General features: G+C 37.6%; 3 protein-coding genes across 5 annotated transcripts in view; 2 read left to right on the top strand and 1 right to left on the bottom strand.

The window, feature by feature from the left end:
* Positions 1-25,949, bottom strand: part of LOC139136696 (polyamine-transporting ATPase 13A3-like) — a 72,948-nt gene that overhangs the window by 9,232 nt on the left and 37,767 nt on the right. For 2 of the 3 annotated variants that reach the window (XM_070704486.1, XM_070704488.1), the window contains exons 28-30: positions 20,332-20,420; positions 19,265-19,351; positions 8,677-10,621 (exon numbers count right to left, since the gene is read on the bottom strand). In XM_070704486.1, the coding sequence (XP_070560587.1) occupies positions 10,421-10,621; positions 19,265-19,351; positions 20,332-20,420 (377 nt within the window). In that variant the 3' untranslated portion in view covers positions 8,677-10,420. Of the gene's footprint in view, positions 1-6,440; positions 7,194-7,400; positions 10,622-19,264; positions 19,352-20,331; positions 20,421-25,949 lie in introns of those variants that run through there. The other variant, XM_070704487.1, reaches the window with a different exon arrangement.
* Positions 1,553-5,651, top strand: LOC139136697 (complement C1q-like protein 3). Its single transcript, XM_070704489.1, has 4 exons — positions 1,553-1,761; positions 2,893-3,062; positions 3,791-3,826; positions 4,610-5,651. Exons 1-4 carry the CDS (start codon positions 1,568-1,570, stop codon positions 5,107-5,109), a joined length of 900 nt encoding a protein of 299 aa, XP_070560590.1. The 5' UTR covers positions 1,553-1,567; the 3' UTR covers positions 5,110-5,651.
* Positions 13,871-18,178, top strand: LOC139136698 (complement C1q tumor necrosis factor-related protein 6-like). The gene is made up of 4 exons (XM_070704490.1): positions 13,871-13,996; positions 15,084-15,253; positions 16,014-16,058; positions 16,846-18,178. The coding sequence occupies exons 2-4, from the start codon at positions 15,097-15,099 to the stop codon at positions 17,343-17,345; spliced, it is 702 nt and encodes a 233-aa protein (XP_070560591.1). The 5' UTR covers positions 13,871-13,996; positions 15,084-15,096; the 3' UTR covers positions 17,346-18,178.

Below are 25,949 nucleotides of genomic sequence, written 5' to 3'. Positions count from 1 at the left end.
GTGTCTTACTATAGATACTCTGATAGCATTCCTTCTAAGACTAAGCTTTGAGGCACCGCTTCCTATCACTGTTTATTTTACCAACCAGAGATTCCATCTGCTAAGACAATATGCCTAATCCATCATGTGCCTTTCTCATGACTCATTGACACTTTTCCCGCCAAAAGTGCTTTATCTACGGGAACCTCGCCTTCCCTAATCAGAGACTCTTCCACCCTCAACAGAGACACTTCACGTCACTGGACTCTATGTACGGTCTCTCACCCAAGTGTTATGCTTCACTGTATTAGCCACTGTCTATTATATTAGTATAGAATAAAGTAGTCATTTATAGTATTAGACGACTTCGTCTCCCGACTGCTTACTCAGACCTGGTCATATTCCACACATTTCTTGCCAGACAAGCAGTATTATTCATGGATGTAATCTATGTAAGGTATTAACAAAAACAACTTGCAGTTCTGTTGGCTGAAGTAAAACACGTAATGACTGAAAAAAATACATTATTAGTTTAATCACACCAGATTATCCCTAACATTCTCAGGTCCTCTTTACACGGGTCAAATCGCAACGTTGAACACCATATCCACTAGACTGAGGTAAACCTACTTGTGTTTAATGTGACATTTGGACCTACCGGTACATACATGTACATACAAATGAGGCAATAGGGGTTAAAGGTATACTGTCACCTGTTCCAATTTTGCCAAAGTTACCATGGAAAGAGAAAATGGGCATTTTGAATACCAAGGAACGCCCCTTTGACCATATATGGGCATATTTAGATTATAGGTGACTGTATACCTTTAACTACAGCCTGACTCCAAATGAGAAGTTACTACACCACTCTATAATACTTCCATCCACATACCTGCCAATGCTATTGCATTTTGCAATTTTTTCTGGTCAAAATATTAAAAAGTAGTTTAGATCTTGGAAGACAATATTATGCTTGAACTTATTCTGTGTTAATGATTTCTCCAGCAGCTTATGGAGGAGGGGGAAAGGAGGGTAGCATTACCCCTCCCCTTCCTGAGAATATCTGCCTTCCATCACTTGACTTTTCAAAACAAGTAGGTTATTAAGTCACAACCCTGAAGAGAACACCATCATTCACTTCAAAGGGTTAAAGATTTATTGTTGAAGTCCAGTGAGGGGATAAATAGCGGATTACCACCTCCCTAAAACTTCACTTCTTCACATATTGGTTTGGACCTATCTATTGAAAGAACAATAGGGCAAAACCATAAAGTAGGGGTGGCTTGACCAATGAGGGGACAGAATCTGAATGAGAGAGTGAGATTGGACAAGCATCTGCTAACACCTGTTGCAAATAAATCAAACAGCCAAAACCACAAGATATGATCACTATGTTGTTGAAACAACACACTCACAACCCACATACCATCTTAATTATCTGAAAAATACAAAATTTGTTCCACTACTTTTACAGGGGTGGAAGAAACAATAACACTGATGCAATTTAAAACTTCAAAATCTGAGACTGATTTTTTGAGCACAAATCTCATATAATACTTTGTAAAGAATGTAAAATGATAGATTTCACATGGATACCAATGGAGCTATACTCACAACTCCAGTAACCCTGTTGTTTGTGGTATTGCTTCTACCTATTTTGAAATGGTTTGACCGCAGACCAGATGGATGCAGTGAACAGCTCATCACAGACACTGTGACGCAGAATTTTACTGTGACCACAAACAACTTTCTACTGGGACTCTCAGATATTTTCTGCAAAAGGTAATGATAATTCTTTTACTCTCAAGATGTTTCCTCAATTATTCCTAACTGTAATGTTGCCATCTCAGAGAGATTCAAATGCCCATGCCACGCACATAGACAGTCCTTCTGATGAAGAACAAAAAGAGAACTTCTTAAAGAAAAAAAGACAGGCTAAAAACTCTTGCCAGGGGTTTCCTGTTCATGGCAGTGAGTGCATGGTGAAATCTGAAATGTTGTCTATTAACACTTGAAGCTGATCACAGAGGAGTTTTTAACTGGGGTGGTGTACATCATGAAGAAACAGCATTTTCCTGAAAGGCAAAATCAAAGATTCTGAAATCATTTGTTTCAGGCAACTTGTTCTTGCACTTTTCAAATTCAAAATTTCCAGTCTTGCAGATTTTCAGCAGTCTTTTAAAACCAAAACTACAAAAGCAGTGAATAGAAGAAGGCAGTTGCTGGAGACATTTGATTAGATAGAAAGCGGTTTTAGAACCCTGGTAATATTTTTTGTTGCCCTTGTAACCTAAGCTGTGATATACCATGGGGGAACATTGGTTAAAATAAATTGGATTATTCAAGTTTATTGCCAAAACACTGAATATCAATACTGTTTCTAACGGGAAGGATGGAGGAGATTACAGTTCACTATGACCAAACTGAATCAAGTTGAAAGTATATCCTATTTTCAATCACCTTGCAGATCAAACTATCTTCACCAATTTTCATTTGATGTGTTTAAATCATCTATTTCAATGCCAACCACAAGCCTTAATGTGCATGTTTAATTTTTGAAATATCAAAATTACACTTACAACTGCCAGTTGTTTTGAAATTGAATATCTCACCTTTTCAAAGATGTCTACAGCACTACAGAATCATCCAACAGAAAGTTGGTGAACCCTGACCCCTCCACTGTGCAGGGAGTTCAAAAGGTCAAATTATAATTTCAGGGAGCAGTAACACTGTTCTATGCAAATGGCATGCACTGGTCCTTGGTGATGTCACAGTGGAGGAAAGACTCAACAACATCATTCCATATGATGAGGAACCCTTAAAAACAAACTCTCACACTTGAAATGCACACTTACACATAGAAATTAAATATTTTCTAGTGTTTTTGATATTTCAATACCACTTTCTCTGCAGCTTTGTCAGCAGAATGGCCTCTCTGATATTGCTACAGTTATTGGCTGTGTTCATCTACACATCTACAGCACAGTCCTACAATGGTGGTGATCAGTGTCTGAAGCTGTGTGCAGACTCCTGGCCAACCATCAGTGGACCACAGGGACCCCCTGGCAAGCGGGGAACACCAGGTGAGGGAAACCTACAACAGGTTATCTGCAAGGCTGCCCTTTAAAGTTAATATGAAACTAATTGACATATTTGGGCACATGTTAGAGCAAAAAACCCATTTACAGGCACCTTTGTGCACATGTTGATTTGACTTGTATAGCTTATGGTTTGTGGTTTGTCATGCACAATGTCTGAGTTTAGTTTTTTTGTTTTATCTTTTTCCAAACTAATTCTAAATTTGCATACTTTTATTGTCCTTCTTTAATATTGGACACTCCTATGTCAAAACTGCAGTATTTTTATTTTCCAGTTCCTTAAATACAATTTTGCCATGTAAATGGGTCATACAAGTCTCACATGGTCAATCATATTTTCAATGCAGTAGATTTCTACAGGCAAAACATATACCATCACAGATGCAGAAGTAGAAATAAAGTTCTAGGTTATAAAGGAATTTAATGCCAGAAATGCCTAAAAAGATGAAAAGATGAATAAGTTTTGCCAGTTTCACAAACAAACAGAACTTTTTGCCATGAAAATAATTACATTTGCTTTAAGAGTATTTATCAGATCACCGTGTCAAACTCTTGCTGTGGGGAGAAGTCAACTTTTTACCCACAATGCATTTCAATATCATGTAGTTTGACACCCTAGCACAAGACAAAAGCTATTTTAGGTAACAAGAGTTGCGACCACTATTTTACCTACACCCAGTGTTCTAATTTATGCATATACCATATTCCTACAGGCTTTATGGGAGACCCAGGTGCACCAGGTGAACCAGGTAATTCACTTTACAAATGCATTCACAGTTTTTGTCACTGAAAGCTTATAGCTGATTACTGTTGCTGGTAGTGCGCCCTCTACCTCACAAACTCTCTAAGTCAATATAGGAATTTTTTACATTTCTTGGGGAGCTCCAAATCAATATGTTAAATATGTCAAATTTTCTTGTGTAAGAGGGAACTTATAAGAGTCATTGGCTTGTCAGGAGGAGGGTGTATTGGTTAAATGGCTTCCCCTTGGTTCACATTAGCAAGAGATACAACTTGAGAAAAATAAACTAAATGCTTCGGTTGTAAATCCAAAGCCATATACATGTACCCACATGCATGTACCTAAAACTTTGGCAAAGGTGCTATGAAAGATGACATCATTTTTCAATAAAATGTACTTTCAACTTTTTTGACCACAAACCATGTTATTGAATGGCGCATATTTTGAAAAAATAACCATGGCGCTATGTCAGAGAAGACATAGAAATCATCCTATATTATACCAGTAGCTGGTCCCTGTTCAAAAAGACAATTTTAATCCAATTCACAAGTCAAGTTCAAATGTAAACTGGGTACTAAAGAAAATAGCATGGAAGCTGCAGATACATAAAGAATTTACACAAGAAATGTGATGTCAACAAGCCTTTCTGATCACACTGGATCCCTGCCTTGCATAAACAGGGGAGAAACATCTAATGTAGGTACGGTGTTGATACATATGTCCACATGATTGTTCTGTGATGCTCAGACATAGGATACTTGTTGACAAAACTTTTCATTTTCCTATATAGGTCCCCGAGGGTTTCCCGGTGCTGTAGTTGTGAGGGATTCTCCAGAAGTCCTTGCACTGCGAACAAACCCTGACGTGACTGTCCCAACGGATAAAAGAGTGGCGTTCTCTGTCACTCGTCAGGAGCAGCTGTCAGGTGGGTACACAGAAAACAACATCACCTACAATGATGAGCTGGTTCGCTACAACGCCAACATTGACCTTGAGACTGGTACCTTCACTTGTGATATTCCCGGAATCTACCAGTTCACCTTCACCTTCTCCACTTATCCCGACAAGAAACTCTACATCAAGTTGAAGCACAACAACGCAGCCAAGGTGGGCATCTACATGTCCCCTGAGGCTGGTCAAATGACCCAATCCCAGACTGCACTGCTTCATCTGAAGCAAAGGGACACGGTACGCCTAGTGCTGGCCGCAGGCACCCATTATGCAATTCGTGATTCCGGCTTCTACCTGTCTCTCAACACTTTCAATGGACATTTGATCTATCCCGACTAAGGAATCTAACGTTTTTAGCAATATTATGACCTCTTCGCCAGAAAGCAGTGGCCCAACCCCAGGTGCTTTCTGTGGTGGGCTGGTTAATGGACTGCCATACTGAGATATCAGATCCAAAGAGATACAGCAATGGGATGCACTCTGCAACTTTTGGCATTGTAAGTTGAAATGGTTGTAATAACAGACACATGGGAGGTGTGGGAATTTCTGTGAAATACTCAGGCTTGGAGGCTTGCAATTTGTTCGCTGTGAATGTCTGACACACAGTCAACTTTGCTGCTATGGAGGTTTTTTCTGAAAAAGGAATACTGTTGTTGAATATTGTGATGCAATACCTGCAACCATAACAATGGCCATGTTCATGATCACAGCCACATCTTGAAATCTCACACTTGCTATGCAATTCTACACAGTTCAAGAATTAGCTGGCTCTGAGTGTGCTCTGCATTTATCATTCCGCCAACAAAACATGTTATTGCTCTTGCCACTCAAAAATATACTCAGTATACCGTCATTGACTTCAATGATGCCATAGGACAAACGGCAGAAAAAGTTCTTGAAGTCACACCAAGATCCACAAAACTTTCAAAGTCAAAGGTTACAGAGTGCATTCCTTTACATCCTTACATATTGAATACTACATATGAAAGTATACTCCATGTTATAAATACCATTTCTATATCTGCATCTATAGCACCAATGTACCAACACATTAACTTGTAACTACCAACTGTTTAATCCATGAAGTGTATACTCACAGTGTGTGATAGCTACATTATGGTGTAGTCACGTAAATTTGTATCATTTATTATACTTATTGTAGTTTCATCATCTGACAACATATTGACTGGTATTATAATGCATATGCTTGTGCCTAGCTTCAAAGCATTAAATCAGCAAGGCATGTCAGAGTAATACCTCTTGACCTGAAAAAGTCTTCACAATATGACCTTATGGTGGTCATATTTTATCATATACAAATATAATATTGTGTGCATGTGTAAGTCAGTGTTGTCCTTGTGCCAACTTTGAATGAAATAGGTCAGCATTATGCCTTTAGACATGAAAAATATGGAAACAAAATGGACAGTAATATTGGATTATATAATCAAATCTAATGATCTAATCTAAAGTTTAGATTCTACCATAAGTACATTTTGTTTGATCTGTTGTTAACATTCATCAGTTAGCTATCACATTTCTTTCTCTCCATCTAATTCTGACACAGCCCCCTCCTCATCTAATAAATCACTTCTTCCATCGCCACCATCTCACCTCTATCTTAACATACATCAGTCAAATCACACATTGAAAGTAACAAGACCGCGGTGTACCAGTGGAGGGGTCAGATTTTTATTGTCTGGCAGGCCATTGACAGTTTCAAGCAAATACTTGGCGTTTCCAAATTCCATGTACTCTATATGAACATAGTGTATTTACCATGAGTGTAGGGTGCCCCTATATGCAAATTTGACACCCCTCTGACTTCTACAGTATTCTCTTTGACTTGATACAATGTCATATTATATCATTGGTAGAGGGCTGACTCAAGGAGATTTCAAGAATTCCTAAATTGATTCAAATCATAATGAATTTCTCTAAGTCAGCTGGCACATGTACTTATTGTAAGTATCAGAAAATCTTTCAGAACAAGATTAATGATCTGGCTATTTCAACCAAAACATTCGGTCACACTCGATTTTCTCTTTCTGTTGCAATATCCATGACGATGATCATAAGTGTGTGGTGTTTCATCAAGGCTGCAGGATTTCTGGGATTTGGAAAGCCATGCCCCACCTGGCACACACTGAAGGGGGAAACAGTTCTAGGATGGGACAACACCTAATCATTCCTCTCCCCGATAACATACATGGCCATATATTTCAAACCCCCTCCTCAATATTCCATAATCACCCTTTGTAAATGTGGTATGAGGGACATGACCTAGCCATATTGGTGGTACAGCATCCGGGATGAAACACTAAGTTTGATCAAATTTAGTGGTAGACATGATGGAATTCCTTTATGGAAGGAAAGAAGAGGTAAAAAAAACATATTCCTCATATAATTTACTTCATATCAGCCTAAAGTTGTATATATTCCACACTTTCAGGTTGTCATTATTTATCCCCCAAACAGGGCTCAATGCATAAAACAGTTGAAATGATGTAGATATGTACAAAACATGTGATTGGAACTAATTTGGGAATATAGGATATTGTTGTTATGTCGGTTTAATCAGCAAATTTAAACTCATCTACTTTCTTGTTTTGCAATTCACTTGTTTTCACAGATAATTTGTAATATTGCAGCTTTCAGCCATAGGGCACCTAACACTTTTGATACATTTGAAAAATTAAAAGATCATATTCTCCAAAATTAGTTCCTATAGTGTTAAAATAAGCTTCTGATCCCCTTTTTGTTTTTCACTGAAAAAATCTTTGTGAATTGAAGCTGTTCTATTATTTTCCAAAGTATTGTAAGCAAAAAATCAGGACTTCTTTTTGACAGAACTTTTGTGCGAAATAGTCAATATAATGGAGTGAAGAAGACACTTTATGTCTGATGCTGACAATGAAGAGATAAACCATCCCATGACACCAAAAGAACTTTACAAAATTGTAATGACTTACGTCTAGATAGCTGTGTACTCTATGGATGGCCACAAAGCACATTTTATATGACAGAAAATTATGGAATGCATGATGGCTGCTGGTAGGTAATTAAAGTTACCATTCGAGTAAGAAATTTAAATGAAGGATGGGACAAGGAGAATCACTCTCATAAGATATTTGAATTTAAAAACAATTCTGAAGAAACCCTGACGATTAAAATCGCATGACAAACAACATAAGACTGAGTTTATACAAAGTATTAAAATGTCATGTTTTTTTATTGTTTCAAGACTAGTTAGAAAAATGCTTGCTGATGGTGAAACAGTGATCGAGGTGAGACTACACAAACTGGTAATATCAGATTAAATATGTTTTCTTTGAAAAGAATTGTTTGTATACACACTATTGCATGGGGACCATTACATTGTTATGGCAGCAAAACGTATCTCAGACACTGAAAACTACCAATATTTCAATCTTTGGAAGATCTCGCCATTTGGGGACATAATGACAGCGCATACGAAATAAATTTGTCAATGTCATGTCAATTGTGCAAATATCAGCCATCAAGATATGTTAAGTATACAAGCACACATAATATGACAGATCATGTGACCCTTCACTGACCAATCAGGAAGCTAACAAACTGCATTGCTCAAAAAACTTACTTCATAAATGTGAATCTACATATTCCATATATACAAAGGCCTAACATTCCAAAGATACAATGACTATGTGGTTGGTAAGAATGATTTTACTATTTGATTTTCCCCTTCATGAGAAAAGAAACTTCTTTTATATGGAGATGAATTTTCACAACACATTAGATTTTACCAGCTTTCACTGATTTTACTCACTGTATGAAGAATAACAGTCTCTTGTTTTTAAAGTAAGTAGCTTGGGATTGTTCAAACACACTGCATCCAAAAAAGCAACCCGACTCAAAGTCCACCTTTTTAAAGATATGCTTAGAAAAGTAGTCAAGGATAAAGAAGAATATAATTTGTACAGATATACTTTTTTTAAAAAGTTACGTAGCACTCTACAAATAAATTGGACTTTTTGCAAAAACCAGGGTGATTCTTCACCACACTGCACTCTTTGAAAGTGACAAAATGATACATTGTATTTTTAAAATAACCAATCACATCAAAGTTAAGTCATTCAAAATTACTGATGAACAATCATCTCCAAGATCAGGTAATTTACGGAAAACTAACACTTGACACCAATTAAACCTGAATTGACAGAGCTGCTTGTAAGATAATAAATATTGCATTTCTTTAGAAAAACTATCGCCACACCCTATCTCTGACTTTTTGAAATGACAGACATGGTTTAAGTTAGTTGTATCAGGATCCGTTTCATTCCCATATAAAGAAAAATATTTTATTCATCTTGCTTGTCCACGGTATTTGGTTTTGTATGTTGTTTTGAAGTTGAAACTCAAGAGTACCAAAAAAAGTTGCTGAATGATTTTGCAAAGGTTTGGCAAAAAATACTATTTATTTTTCATTATAGATCTCTATTTATCGTTTTTTCGACTAAGAAGGTCCAGATACCAGCACAAACTGTGCTACTGATATTCAGCAAACTATCAACAAAATTTTCAACATTTCAGATCTGTAAATTTTATATGCGGTCCCTCAGGCACTTATACTTTCTGTATTGAGAAGCAAACTGTTACAGTCAATTTTTTTGAACTAGTGGTAAAACGGCAGATATGACTACTATAGATTGATTCGTGCTGGGATGGTAAATGCTTATTTTTTGGCCCATAGACTGATGGCAGTTTTTTCAAGGTTGATAAACAAATATAATTTCATGAAAATAGATCAGGAAATGATGTGCCACATACGGTAAACTGCACCTTGGGGACAGATATTCCGACTCTCATATTTCTACAATTTTTTCTGATCTACCACTTGTAGGGGCTCATTTTAATGCTCTTGGAGAAAGAAAAACTTTCACTATCTTAGTTTTTCGAAAATCCAAAATTTAATTTTTCCTCAATAGAGTTAACTCAGGGAAGCGGCCATTTTGAATTTCAAATATTGCAAAATGTTGCATAATTTGTTTCGCTAGTTCCAAACTTTGCTGGGGGACCCCTGATTTTTATGGTTGATTTGGTAAGAGAATGGTTGAAATTTTTGCTCAGGAAAGTTTAAGCAAAAGTTAAGTCTTTCACTTTTAAGGAGCAAACTACCTTAATAATATTCCAGAGATTCCCGTTTTATTGATGGCAGCCTATTCCCCATTGTTCTGCAATGATTTTCACAGACATTTCAAGTAAATTCAAAACAACTTCAAAACTTAACGTAGTCTGATAACTCTAATGTTAACATTTTTGTTGCTATGGGAATGAAAAAGATTGCCATTAAAACCAATCATGAGACATATTGTTTTTGAAAAGCGTCAGAAGACGTAATTACCATATTCAAATAATTACAAAGGCTACAGATAAGCCTCTTCTCTTCACAATATTTAGAAATGGCTAATTCTAATTGAGAGACCTTTTCTTCATTGTGCAGAATTTCATATCAAAGTTCTCAACAAATGATGATTTTTGTTTTGTAATACAATGAATGATGTAATCGTTAATCGTAATTCATTGCACAGTATGTAAAAATATATAGCTATATATATTGCACAGGTGTGATATCTTTCTTTCATTCTTTCATTCTCTCCACCACGTCTCAGCTCTCATCGTCCGGTTTCTGGAGTTCCTCTCCGTTCCTGATTTGCAACCCAGAGGCCATGATGTTTGTGCCAACCGGCGGCCATTCCGGATTAGAAGCTATTTCCATTTCGATCAGTTTGTACTTATTCTTGGGTTGTTTCTTACACCTGATCCATCTGGTGCAGTCTTTCAGCATCTTGCTGTCTACAATACAGTCCTAGAGGAGAGTAAAACAACAAATAACACATTCATGATCAGTATTGAACCCTTTCACCACAATGGTTTGGCCCTAACCTTTTGTTATTGATGCTGAGCATGGACCTGTTTACAGGGCAATAGGAAGAACAGGTTAATACATGGGGATACTCTATGCTGCATAGACTGAACACAATTGCTATGCCTGCCATTGTCTACATGCTACCCAAGGTCTTGTGTAATCTTATGCCTTACCAAGAATGAGCAACTTGACTGTTTCTGCACAATTCAATTGGTGATACATACACATATGTATTTTTTCTGTATCTCACCTCTGAACATAGAACTGTTGACAAATTTTGTTGCTTGGAGCTGAGATAAACACAGGCAATGTAGATAATGGCAATATTCACCCTGCATTGTAAAACTTTACTTGTAATATGAAGTGTGAATCTTTACGGTCAGAAGATTTGGAAATCACGTACTTTAAGGTTGGAATACACAAACTTGTGAACACACACATTTTTTATCTTTTCCTGATAAGAGCAAAACTACTTTTAATATTTTATAATATTTTTATTATTTCTTGCCAGACCAGCAGTGTTATTCATGGATGCAATCTATGTAAGGCATTAACAATTTGTAGTTCTGTTGGCTGGAGTAAAACATGTAAAGACTGGAAAAATACATTATTAGTTTAATCACACCAGATTATCCCTAACATTGTCAGGTCCTCTTTACATAGGTCAAATCGCAACGTTGAACACAATGTCCACTAGACTAAGGTAAACCTACTTGTGTTTAATGTGATACATGTATTTGGACCTAAATACATACAAATGGGACACTAGGGCTTAACTACAGCCTGACTCCAAATGAGAAGTTAATACACCACTCTATAATACTTCCATTCAAATACCTGCCAATGCTATTGCATTTTGCAATTTTTTGTGGTCAAAGTATTAGACATGGATACAAAATTAAGTATTTCCTGACTGTATGAAACAATCTCACTAAGGTCATCCTAGGGACATGTAAACCAAATATTGAAGCTGTCTGACCAGCGGTTTCGAAAAAACAATCGACTCAACAGTTGACAGAGCTCTGCTGTGTTATGTAGAGAATAACCTTTTGTGACACACGTATTGATGAAGGTGGATATCTTTGATAGCTCATTTCAGGATGGCCTGACCAAAAATGGAAAAAAAATTCCGTAAAAATACAGATTTGCATATTCATGAGATTCGAGACTATATTAGTCTATAATAGCAAATAAACGAGAGTTAATTACATTCTAATTAACGTAAACAAGACTTGCTTAAATCAAGATTTACGTCATAATAAAACAGCATATCTGTCAGGTTATAAAGAATCTTGAGCGGGTTATCTTTTAATATCAGTATTTTCATTATTAACCAAGCACATTTTAACTTTCAAATTAACATTGTAAGTAAGTTCTGTTGAATAAGTTGAGACTGTACGTACTCAGAGAAAGACACTGAAGAGACAAATGTTTGTAACTTAAGAAGTTCAAGGTCATCCAAAGCATTATAAGGAATCATGTTACACTTTCATTGCACTGTTAACACAGATTGCATATTGCTATAAATAGCACGAGGAATCTTACAGCCCAGCTTTACCATAAAAACCCTATCACTTTGACCACTCTTTTAATTGACCACTCTATTTTTTTCCTCAAAAAGTAATCTTATTTTATCTTTACCAAGTCAACCATAAATGGAAATTAGAACTTTCTCTATCTCTATTTATTTGACCACTCTATCATGACAAACTATTATGAGCAATTTCTTTTAGATAACATAAATGGTGGTTCAGATTATATCAAAGTTGGGATTCAGGAAAGTTGCCTATACATGTTTTAATCCTCCAAGATGGTAAGCATTTCACTATGAACTGTCAAAAAGTGTTAAACTTTCTGATAATTCCACACTAAAATTATTTTGGCTTTGATGATTTCCTAATTAATTCAATTATTTAAAATCATATTAATTATTTTTTTCTGGGTGAATTGATAGGGTTTATACAGTACAAGAATTACATACAATGTACGTTAAATTTTGACCAAGAATGACAAAAAAATTCCTTAAAAATACACATTTGCATATTTCATCACAATTTGAACAAATCTAAGTTGGGTTATCCCTAGGAACCTGTATACCAAATAACAAAGCTGTCTGACCAGCGGTTATGAAGAAGAAGATTTTTTACAAAAAAAAACTTTTTTGGCATTAATTTGCCTATTTTCAACAATATCAAAAAATTAAAAAAACTAGATTCTCAAAATCATATTTTTCATCTACACAACAAATATCAAATCAGTAAGTACTGCGGTTCTCAAGATATTTGAGTGGACGGACGCCTCACAAACGGACATACATACATACATGTATGTATGTATGTATGTATGTATATACATACATACATACATACATACATACATACATACATACAGACTGACGCCGGACGCCGGACGGATACCCATCCCAATAGCTTCTATAGACTATGGTCTATAGTAGCTAAAAAGTAGTTTAGATCTTGGAAGACAATATTATGCTTGAACTTATTCTGTGTTAATGATTTCTCCAGCAGCTTATGGAGGAGGGGAAAGGAGGGTAGCATTACCCCTCCCCTTCCTGAGAATATCTGTCTTCCATCACTTGACTTTTCAAAACAAGTAGGTTATTAAGTCACAGTATAGAAGAGAACACCATCATTCACTTCAAAGGGTTAAAGATTTATTGTTGAAGTCCAGTGAGGGGATAAATAGCGGATTGCCCCTCCCTAAAACTTCACTTCTTCACATATTGGTTTGGACCTGTCTATTGAATGAACAATAGGACGAAACCATAAAGTAGGGGTGGCTTGACCAATGAGGGGACAGAATCTGAATGAGAGAGTGAATTGGAGAACCATCTGCTAACACCTGTTGCAAATAAATCAAACAGCCAAAACCACAAGATATGATCACTATGTTGTTGAAACAACACACTCACAACCCACATACCATCTTAATTATCTGAAAAATACAAAATTTGTTCCACTACTTTTACAGGGGTGGAAAAAATAATAACACAGATGCAATTTAAAACTTCAAAATCTGAGACTGATTTTTTGAGCACAAATCTCATATAATACTTTGTAAAGAATGTAAAATGATAGATTTCACGTGGATACCAATGGAGCTAAACTCACAACTGCAGTAACCCTGTTGTTTGTGGTATTGCTTCTACCTATTTTGAAATGGTTTGACTGCTGAATGGTCTGACCGCTGACCAGATGGATGCAGTGAACAGCTCATCACAGACACTGTGACGCAGAATTTTACTGTGACCACAAACAACTTTCTACTGGGACTCTCAGATATTTTCTGCAAAAGGTAATGATAATTCTTTTACTTTCAAGATGCTCCCTCAATTATTCCTAACTGTAATGTTGCCATCTCAGAGAGATTCAAATGCCTATGCCACACAGTCCTTCTGATGAAGAACAAAAAGAGAACTTCTTAAAGAGAAAAAAGACGGGCTAAAAACTCTTGTCAGGGGTTTCCTGTTCATGGCAGTGAGTGCATGGTGAAATCTGAAATGTTGTCACTTGAAGTTAATCACAGAGGAGTTTTTGACTGAGTTGGTGTACATCATAAAGAAAACGCATTTTCCTGAAAGGGGAAATCAAAGATTCTGAAATCATTTGTTTCAGGCAACTTGTTCTTGCACTTTTCAAATTCCGAATTTCCAGGCTTACAGATTTTCAGCAGTCTTTTAAAACCAAAACTACAAAAGTAGTAAATAGAAGAAGGCAGTTGCTGGAGACATTTGATTAGAAAGAAAGCGGTTTTAGAACCCTGGTAAAATTTTTTGTTGTCTTTTAACATAAGCTGTGATATACCATGGGGGAACATTGGTTAAAATAAATTGGATTATTCAAGTTTATTGCCAAAACACTGAATATCAATACTGTTGTGCAGAGATTACAGTTCACTACGACCAAACTGAATCAAGTTGAAAGTATACCATATTTTCAATCACCTTGCAGATCAAACTATCTTCAGCAATTTTCATTTGATGTGTTTAAATCATCTATTTCAATGCCAACCACAAGCCTAAATGTGCATGTTTAATTTTTGAAATATCAAAATTACACTTACAACTGCCAGTTGTTTTGAAATTGAATATCTCACCTTTTCAAAGATGTCTACAGCACTACAGAATCATCCAACAGAAAGTTGGTGAACCCTGACCCCTCCACTGTGCAGGGAGTTCAAAAGGTCAAATTATAATTTCAGGGAGCAGTAACAATGGCATGCACTGGTCCTTGGTGATGTCACAGTGAAGGAAAGACTCAACAACATCATTCCATATGATGAGGAACCCTTAAAAACAAACTCTCACTTAAAATGCACACTTACACATAGAAATTAAATATTTTCTAGTTTTTTTGATATTTCAATACCACTTTCTCTGCAGCTTTGTCAGCAGAATGGCCTCTCTGATATTGCTACAGTTATTGGCTGTGTTCATCTACACATCTACAGCGCAGTCCTACAATGGTGGTGATCAGTGTCTGAAGCTGTGTGCAGACTCCTGGCCAACCATCAGTGGACCACAGGGATCCCCTGGCAAGCAGGGAGTACGAGGTGAGGGACACCTACAACAAGTTATCTGCAAGGCTGCCCTTAAAAGTTAATATGAAACTAATTGATATATTCGGGCACATGTTAGAGCAAAAAACCCATTTACAGGCACCTTTGTGCACATGTTGATTTGACTTGTATAGCTTATGGTTTGTGGTTTGTCATGCACAATGTCTGAGTTTAGTTTGTTTATCTTTTTCCGAGCTAATTCTAAATTTTACTCATTTCTGTTTGCATACTTTTATTGTCCTTCTTTAATATTGGCCACTCCTATGTCAAAACTGCAGTATTTTTTCAATAAAATTTTTTAAGTTTGACCTCCCAGTTCCTTAAATACAATTTTGCCATGTAAATGGGTCATAGAAGTCCCAGGTTGTCGATCATATTTTCAATACAGTAGATTTCTACAGGTAAAACATATACTATTACAGAAGCAGAAGTAGAAGTAAAGTTTTAGGTTATAAAGGAATTAAATACCAGAAATGCCGGAAAAGATGAAAAGATGAATAAGTTTTGCTAGTTTCACAAACAAACAGAACTTTTTGCCATGAAAACAATTACATTTGCTTTAAGAGTATTTATCAGATCACCGTGTCAAACTCTTGCTTTGGTGAGAAGTCAACTTTTTACCCACAATGCATTTCAATATCATGTCGTTTGATGCCCTAGCACAAGACAAAAGCTATTTTAGGTAACAAGAGTTGCGATCACTATTTTACCTACACCCAGTGTTCTAATTTATGCATATACCATATTCCTACAGGCTTTAGAGGAGAACAAGGACCCAAGGGAGACCCAGGTGAACCAGGTAATTCACCTTAAAAATGCATTTACAGTATTTGTCACTGAAAGGCTTATGGCTGGTTAATGTTGCTGGTAGTGCGCCCTCTACCTCACAAACTCTCTAAGTCAATTTAGGAATTTTTTACATTTCTTTCGGGAGCTCTACATCAATATGTCAAATTTTCTTGTGTAAGAGGAACTTACATGTATATGAGTCACTGGCTTGTAAGGAGGAGGGTGTATTGGTTAATTGGCTTCCCCTTGGTTTACATTAGCAATGACATACAACTTTAGAATAAATAAACTAAATGCTTCGGTTGTAAATCAAAAACCATATACATGTACCCACATGCATGTACCTAAACTTTGGCAAAGGTGCTATGAAAGATGACATCATTTTTCAATTCTATAATAAAATGTACTTTCAACTTTTTTGACCACAAACCATCGTTATTGAATGGCGCATATTTTGAAAAAATAACCATGTCGCTATGTCAGAGAAGACATAGAAATGATCCTATATTATACCAGTAGCTGGTCCCTGTTCAAAAAGACAATTTTAATCCAATTCACAAGTCAAGTTCAAATGTAAACTGGGTACTAAGGAAAATAGCATGGAAGCTGCAGATACATAAAGAATTTACACAAGAAATGTGACGTCAACAACCCTTCCTGATCACACTGGATCCCTACCTTGCATAAACAGGGGAGAAACATCTGATGTAGGTATAGTGTCAATAAATAGGGTTACCATGATTGTTCTTTGTGCTCAGACATAGGATGCTTGTTGACAAAAATGTTCATTTTCCTAGGTCCCCGAGGGTTTCCCGGTGCTGTAGTTGTGAGGGATTCTCCAGAAGTTCTTGCACTGCGAACAAACCCTGACGTGACTGTCCCAACGGATAAAAGAGTGGCATTCTCTGTTACTCGTCAGGAGCAGCTGTCAGGCGGGTACACAGAAAACAACATCACCTACAATGATGAGTTGGTTCGCTACAACGCCAACATTGACCTTGAGACTGGTACCTTCACTTGTCATATTCCCGGAATCTACCAGTTCACCTTCACCTTCTCCACTTATCCCGACAAGAAACTCTACATCAAGTTGAAGCACAACAATGCAGCCAAGGTGGGCATCTACATGTCCCCCGAGGCTGGGCAAATGACCCAATCCCAGACTGCACTGCTTCATCTGAAGCAAAGGGACACGGTACGCCTAGTGCTGGCCGCAGGCACCCATTATGCAATTCGTGATTCCGGCTTCTACCTGTCTCTCAACACTTTCAATGGACATTTGATCTATCCCGACTAAGGAAACAAACATATGGTTTTTTAGCAATGTTATAACCTCTTCACCGGAAAGCAGTGGCCCAACCCCAGGTGCTTTCTATGGTGGGCTGGTTGGACTGCCATACTGAGATATCAGATCAAAAGAGATAGAGAAATGGGATGCACTCTGCAATTTTTGGTATTGTGAGTTGAAATGGTTGTAATAACAGACACATGGGAGGTGTGGGAATTTCTGTGAAATACTCAGGCTTGGAGGCTTGCAATTTGTTCGCTGTGAATGTCTGACACACAGTCAACTTTGCTGCTATGGAGGTTTTTTCTGAAAAAGGAATACTGTTGTTGAATATTGTGATGCAATACCTGCAACCATAACAATGGCCATGTTCATGATCACAGCCACATCTTGAAATCTCACACTTGCTATGCAATTCTACACAGTTCAAGAATTAGCTGGCTCTGAGTGTGCTCTGCATCATCCCTCCAAAAACACGTTATTGCTCTTCCCACCCAAAAGATACTTAATATGCTGTCATTGACTTCAATGATGCCATAGGACAAACGGCAGAAAAAGTTCTTGAAGTCACACCAAGATCCACAAAACTTTCAAAGTCAAAGGTTACAGAGTGCATTCCTTTACATCCTTACATATTGAATACTACATATGAAAGTATACTCCATGTTATAAATACCATTTCTATATCTGCATCTATAGCACCAACGTACCAACACATTAACTTGAAACTATCTACTGTATAATCCATGAAGTACGTGTCAGCTACATTATTGTGTAGTCACGTAAATTTGCATCATTTATTATCATTGTTAACTCAATAAAATTATTGTTTTCAATACTCATGGCTGAGTTTTCTGTACTTTATTGAGTAAATGCAAACATTGCTAATTCATACATTTTCACAAGTGACTTATTTACATTTTATGGGTTTCATAATTTTTGGTCAAAAGCTCATCATGTTTACATACATCTATGTCTTTCAGTGAGTTGTTTAAAATTCCTGAAAGGGAGTGGAGTAAGCTGGCAGCAGAACCTGTTCTAAGTATAAAGGATGGCAGTGTTTTCTCAACTGTATGATGTTACATCATAGACAGTAATCATGAAACGGAATGCTACTATAAATATTCTGCGTAAATTATAATCTCAAACCTCATTGTAGAAGGGCAACATGTTCCCCTGTTTGTGATTATTTGAAGAGGGATTTTGATTACCGTAGATAGGGGATTCATGCAATGGCGTGTCCTCCAGGAAACACTGGGATGGACTATGCTGTAGTAATAATAATCTTCATGCATACATTGTTGTCACGCAATATTGTCTTTATCTTGATTATTGAGACCGTACCAGATTGCAACTGATGCCAGGAGGGTATGTGTGTGTTTGTGTGTTGGGGGGGGGGGTGAGGGGAGGGGGTGACCTACCCCTGTCTTTTTCTTTTCGCAAAACCGTACACTGAAGAATGCACTCTCATTAACCAACTCTTTCGATTTGCAAATTTCTGGAAATTCATCTACATTAGCCCTACACCACACCATGTGTTTTGTAAAATTTTCTTGCAGTAGACAGAACTTTCTTAAGTCAGTGGCACGTCAGTTTGGCTCAGATGACACACTGCTAGGCAGACAACTGAAGATGTTCATACATGTCTACGCTATACCAGTAGTTTGGCCAAATTTTATCTGTTCATAAATCAGGGACTGTTCATGAATTTTTTGATAATGATGATAAACTGCATACAGATAACTGCAGCAGAAAAATTTTTTTCCTCTGAAATGAAGATAAAATAAACAATACACGTTCACCAGATCAGGTGTCCCCTTTCACCACCATGGTTTGGCCCAAACCCATTGTTATGCATGGTGATTGTGGACCAGTTTACAGGGAAATTAGGGTAAACAGGTTGAAGTGTGAAATAAAAGATTTCTTACCTCAATAAAGAATGATCCCACCACATTACCAGCAGCAAAGGAAAGTATTACACATCGGAAACTAAGTGGCATTTTATGGATCTTCAACTGCAAAACACCATAAACAGAAATTATTTTCATTCAACAAAAGCCCATGGTTAGAGTCTGTTCATGGGATTTTGATCTTCCATTAACCCTTTCACCATCATGGTTTTACCCAAACCCATTGTTATCAATGGTGATCTTGGACCTGTTTACAGGGAACTGGGGGTGAACAGGTTAAATCCAGGTATTGTAGAAGAGACATTTTTGCTGTTCTTCCACTTAAAATTTCTGAAAGTCTTCTTGAAGATTTTGGACAAACATTTCCTTTTTTCAAGCAGCCCTAATGTCATAAATATCTGATTTGGAAAAATTGACCTTTAACACATGACCTATGAACTTGCAATGGCTGCAGCAGACATGGTAATAAAGTGTAAAAATTTGTAAGAAAAAACTGGTGAAGCAACGTAATGCTTCCATGTTGACACGTTATACAATTTTCATGGCACTTCTGGACCAACTGCATCACAGTACAAAAAATGTGCAGAACAATATACTGACAGACATGAAAGATGTTCAGAAATTGTTCATAAACATGAGTCTGGGAAATAATGATGACTTGCTTGTCTTTAACAAATTTACATGTACAACATTTCTCCTTGATGGCATTATCCAATTTCATTTGTAATTCACAAGTTCCTGATTGAAGAATTTGCATTTTCTCAGTTTTCTGAGATTTTCAGCACAGGGCTTTGATCTATCCCAACCATCAGAAATCGATAAGAGAAATTATGATGCAAATGAAGAGAGAAACTGACAACAATGCAATTTACTTTTTTTAAACAACACTCTTGAAGGTGTCTCATTCTCACAACTTGATCAGAAATTCTGAACAGCGCCACCAGGAGGTATATGTATCATGATCTTTTCTTTTCTTTTGCTGACTTGCATTTATGTGATTCCTTATGCCGGACAACTAAAAATTTGCCAGTAGAGCCAAAGTGCACATTTTTAGTGTCCACTCAATATAATTTCATGTCTCTTACCTGCATAAATGATGCAATTGGCTCTGTTGGGTACAGTGTGAACCATATTGTACAGCCCGTAAGCAGCAATACAGATACAAGGAAGAGAACTGAAAAAAGGGCAGAATTAAAAATTTGAAATGAGATATTTAAATCAAAAGCATGAAATTAAACAGTAAACTTGACACTGACTAAGCAAATGGGATTGAATGCGCGAATAAACCTAAAGCACACACAGCTGTTATGCTTGTACGGGTGGTAAAATATGCACAATGATAATGAACATAACAAACTTTTGCAGACTGCTCTCGGAAACACTGTATGGCATTGACCATAACTACAGTACAGTCCACGCAGAACCCGTCACTGGTGCGGGAACAATGCCCGCATAAAAAGTGCATTGTGCGCGCACGAAACGAGCATCATTGCCAGCAGTATGCGGGCAGATAAAGTGCACTGTGCCGGCACTGTGCGGGCACGATTCGCGCATCGTCACTGTGCGGGCATTGTTGCAATGTGAGCCCCATTCACACCTTGACCTTGAATGTATGGCTGAGTTGAACGCTGTTGCATGTGAATGTAAGTTGTAAGTTGTAAGAGTTTCATTCTTGTGGACAAAAATTGCAACAAGTGGACGTACAAGTGGCTACTGTAGTGCTGGGTTTTGTCATCGGCTCAGCCGAACTTTGACCCATTGCTGATTGGGTGGGAGTTGCGACGTTTAGTGTCATTTAATAATACTAGAACGATTTTAGGCCGGGGGTAAAGTGAAAACTCTTTACGTACAACAATGCATGATCTGTTCCTGTGAAATTGTTTCTCTGACTTGCTGCGCTGTGAAGATCGAGTTCGATCGAAAATTATCGAATTTCTCAATAAAGATGACATCACTGGTCGTGAGACGTGGTGTTGAAGAAACTGAGTGAGGCTGTGATGGTGACGATAGGTACATGTAAGTTGTTGCCATAACCGTAACGCATCGTAGAAGACAAGTCAACACAACAATAAAAATTCTTGATCTGTTTTCTATTTTTCAAAATGTGTACTTTATAACAGGAAGACGATTTATCATGGCAGAAGTGAATGCCTGTGAACTTGAATCACTCTCTAGTCTATACGAGCTCATATTCTTTTTTTCAATTGTCAACAAAGACGATTTAGAACTAAAAATGCTGAACTTCTGTGACAGTTTCACGGCTTTCTTCCTCTTTTTCATGCCTAATCGTAATCGTGACACTCATTTTCGGTTCACATTATCATGTTTATTATGCCATGCAATTAAATGCAAGGAAGTCAGAAATAACGTTTCGTTGCTTACTCCCTGTAGCGCGTCATACTTTCTCGATACAGTAATCACGGTCCCTCTATCACAATGATATTACTGGTATGTACATGCAGGTGAGGTTGTTTAGTGTGACGCCTGGAAAGACCAAAATTCTACAAGACGCATACTCTTATATGGTTTAGTTTTTCCCTTCGATGTACGGAACGATTGAACTGAGAAGCACAAAAATCGCGATTGAGGTTCTGCTTCGTAAACCTGTCCTCGTAAATTTCAATGATTTCACAAGCCGAACGTCTCTATCAGCATATTTCTAGCCAACTATCACTATTAGTGGCACAAATAAAATGAATAATGTGAGTGGAGACATGAAAACAAAATATTCGTTTTGGGCGACAGCGCTCGACTTGTTTTCTTGCCGATCATGCCGATGTTTACAGAGGGTGAAAGGTTGCGCGACAGTACACGTTGGTCGAACCATTATCTAAGTTGCGGTAGGAAAATCTCCATGAAGTTTTGATACGTTCCTCGGATATTCCGTACGAAAAATATTAATTTACTGTAGTCGATGTTGAGAAAGTCATGATCATCATACTGCCAACGCAATCATACAAACTACGGTGACGCCGCGTAATTTTTCATCGCCACCGGTGCTTCACGATAAAGTCCAACATTAAAATTTGTTTCCCTGGTCATTACGACCATCTGAACAAAAAACTACCGAAAAAATACGACTTCTGCTTATATTTTAAATATGAGCTAATACCCGATAAGGTCCAATATTCAAATTGTTCCAACTCCGAATGAAATCGGGGCCAAAAATCTTGAAAAAATATCACGTCTTTTTTGTGATGATGTCAGACAATACCATGCCAAAAAAGTCCGATATTAAAAACTGTTCCAACCCAAACTTTTTAGTGACGAAAACTAAAACACTGTGCCAGTTTCTGATTGTATTTTCCGTTCGAGTCGACACCTGACGAACCGAATTTCAAAAGTTTCCCGCCCCCAACTATTTGCTGCAGAAAAATACGTCTTTTTCATGTCGTGTTTTACGTTGATCAAATCAAACTCTGTAAAATACGCGCGGTGCAGTGTGTTCTAAATCGTACTCTGAACGTTATTAGTATATCGCAGTGAAGTCTATTACGTCACCACAGGTCTTCAGTGTCGTTTTATTTTGTGACAGTCGCGTCGTTCGGGCGACGACATTCCCTCCACATCGAATAAGTATACATTGAGGTACCAGAAGAACGAACTTTCCTGGTTACATTGTATTGTGAACAAAAGCTTGGGGCCGAAACGGGAAGAGTTGCCCGGGAAACACGTCAAATTTTGCTACACTGTCGTCCAGATGACCTTGAAGACTTGACGTGGGTTGCAATCGCCACCCAGAGCAGACATTGTCCTCGGCCTATTCAATAGCGTCTACGCACTAATCAGCATAATCAGGCGATGGGTCACAAAGGTCATCGAAGTATGCAACAATTTACAGTAAAGATTCGCGTCGGCATGATTGTTTAAATAATTGCGATCACATTGCTGGTGTATACTATCAAGTTCGGAAACACTTTTAAAGGAATAAATATAATTTTTCTACAAAAATAATTCCGTAATTTTTTGAAGAAATCATAAAGCCACGAACTTAACGTTTCGAATCTGCAAGTGGGTTATTGTTTAGATGACCTCAACCACGCTGAAACAGGGGTACTCTTACCATTGGCGGCATTTTCCCCGCTGCCAACTTCAGTCATAACTTCAGTGCAATGGGTAGTCGTAACAAAAGAACGATGTCGCTTCTCGCATCAACGTGTCAAAGAACGCGACATTTTAGTGTTGAAGTAAAGCAGACGTATCACTACTTGTAGAAACACTAACGTACTGGATGTTTTTTGAAGTATCAGCCTTGATCCACGGATATATCAGCACCAAAAAATTCTCTAACATTCCGAGGTTCGTGTTACAGTCGGTACGATTTAAAAATACTTGCGATTAAATCGTTGTTTGACGCAGTTTTAAATGTCGACAATGCATTTGACTATTCAAAAACTAAAAGAAAATTAAGTTAATGTGCCACATAACAAGTTGGCCTTTTAAGGGCCACCAAATTTGAAGAAGGAATTACGAGTAAAAGTTTGGAATAAATGAGACTCACACAAGGATTTCAAAGATAATGTTTTTATTTCCACCCCCTAAAATTTAAAAAATCTGAACCGGCGATTGTCTGAATATTACACCTGATTAAAACTGCAATAAAAAGTTTTGGTCGGGGCGCTAACGCGGAGATGTATGACACCAATTTTCACCATTCGGAGAACTTCTGGAAATGTATTGTTTATGACATGTGTCGACACATTCTCAAGGGTTATGCGATTTATTGAAGAACATGTTCGTCGTCTTTGAGTTTGCAGAATTGAATTACGTTGACAGTATATAGCCTTGATATGTATGGGAAAATGTATGGTGCGTTTTTACACCGACAATGACAACTTTTGAGGTATTTTTTGCTATTTCCATCATTTTATATGATTCGAATCTTTGGTTCAAAGTGAAAGTTCGGCATGTAAAATGTTTTATTGAACAAGACCGCATCGGTCAACAGTCAATGGTCTACACGTCGCATGGTCGCTATGGAAACCAGCAGTTTCCAAGAATAGCAGGCGAATTCCTCGAAGCATTATGCTCCCATGGGACTTTGTCGGACCACGGTCCCACAGAGGGCTTTCAATTCGACAAAATGGAATTATTCACGTTTTTTATCTGTCACTTCTGAACGTCAAATACATGTTGACCAATTATTCACGTTTTATCTGTCACTTCTTGACGTCAAATACATGTTGACCAATTATTCACGTTTTTTATCTGTCACTTCTGAACGTCAAATACATGTTGACCACGAAATTAGTTCAGTCAAGTCACTTCAATTTGTAAATTTGGTACATTTACATTTCAATGTATGTTTGACTCGTCATGAAACAAAGGTCGCAGTTCTGGTCCAAGGACGTTCACGCAGGAGACAGTATCGACTCAAGTCTACCCCGAAAATTTTGAACGTTTTTTAAAGCCGATAGACGCAAGTTGCTGTGAAGACCAGCAGCCCAAAACTGACAGAAAGAGTTTCAGATTTAATAGTATGTATCGCATCGATATAACTTTCAAAATAATGTTATGCTTTTAACTTTCTACAAACTGTGGAGGGACGGTACATCGTAATACAATACAGGACCTGTATAAATGTTTAGAACTTCTGTCGTCATATCTCCCGGTCGGATAAAGCCGCTTGCTTTTATTCACCGAAACCTAGAATTTTATTTTACACGATGACTACAGAGGCAGATTCGGGCTTAGCGGTAGCCATATTTGTTTGGAAATGCCCATCGGACAGGGCATGCAGTTTGCAGTCTGGATATTTTCGCGACTTATAGGTCATTTTGGAACTGGGTTTTCTCGTTTCACATTCTGGCATCTCAGTGCCTGGTTTAGTCGTAGAGTGTACTACTGACCCTCTTTCAACACAGTGCATGCGTGATGGCTCAGATATTTTTGAAAAGGGACACGCACCGGACCATAGACTTTAAAAACGGTTTTTAAGGTCTATGACCGGACAGACCGCGGATGTATTTTTGTACGTGACATCCATGGACCACGGTGCCTCTACAAAACTCGGACTTGGCATCTCAGCAAAATGGTTCGCCGATTCGGCTACCTTCGAAACTTCAGTTCGATTTTTTTTGCGACAAACACGGCAGAATTAGCACGAAAAATCATTAAGCCAATGAAAACACTTGCATTTTCCTACGACATCACCGCTGACTTTGCTTCAGTATGATAGTGACTCGATATTGCTAACTGCAGTGTCTACTATAGACAGTCGGATCCAGAGCAAAGTCGTTCGTGTAATCGTAAAAAGTTCCGGACAAAATACAAGCTGTTGATTTCAAAAACAAATTTTATTTCGATGCTAGTTGTTATTTCCTGGGCGCTCTCGTTTCCTTACCTGTGTAAAAAGGATGCGTTGTTTCAAATACAACAAATTGACCGGGCAACAATTCAAAACTTGTTATTCTTCACCCTCCCTAATATAAAATGGTTTACAATCTGGTGCTTCTATGTATCAGGTTTCGCAATCATGCTTAGTTCATGTACGATGTCTACTCTACGGCAAATGACTGACGAATTCATTCAGAAAATTCCCCTGGCATATTGCATAACAATGTGGTGCCTGTGATATTACTAATACGTATCATGAACTTTATTTATTGTAAATGGCCACAATAATGTTCACTTGTTGCAATTTTTCACTAAGCACGTCTAACCACCGCGGTCTACACGTCCGTGTTCCAACCTTAGACCACGA

This window comes from Ptychodera flava, chromosome 7 (assembly GCF_041260155.1).
Source record: "Ptychodera flava strain L36383 chromosome 7, AS_Pfla_20210202, whole genome shotgun sequence".
Classification (NCBI taxonomy): domain Eukaryota; kingdom Metazoa; phylum Hemichordata; class Enteropneusta; family Ptychoderidae; genus Ptychodera; species Ptychodera flava.
The sequence above is the reverse complement of the archived record's forward strand: the minus strand, read 5'-3'. Positions and strand labels throughout refer to the sequence as shown.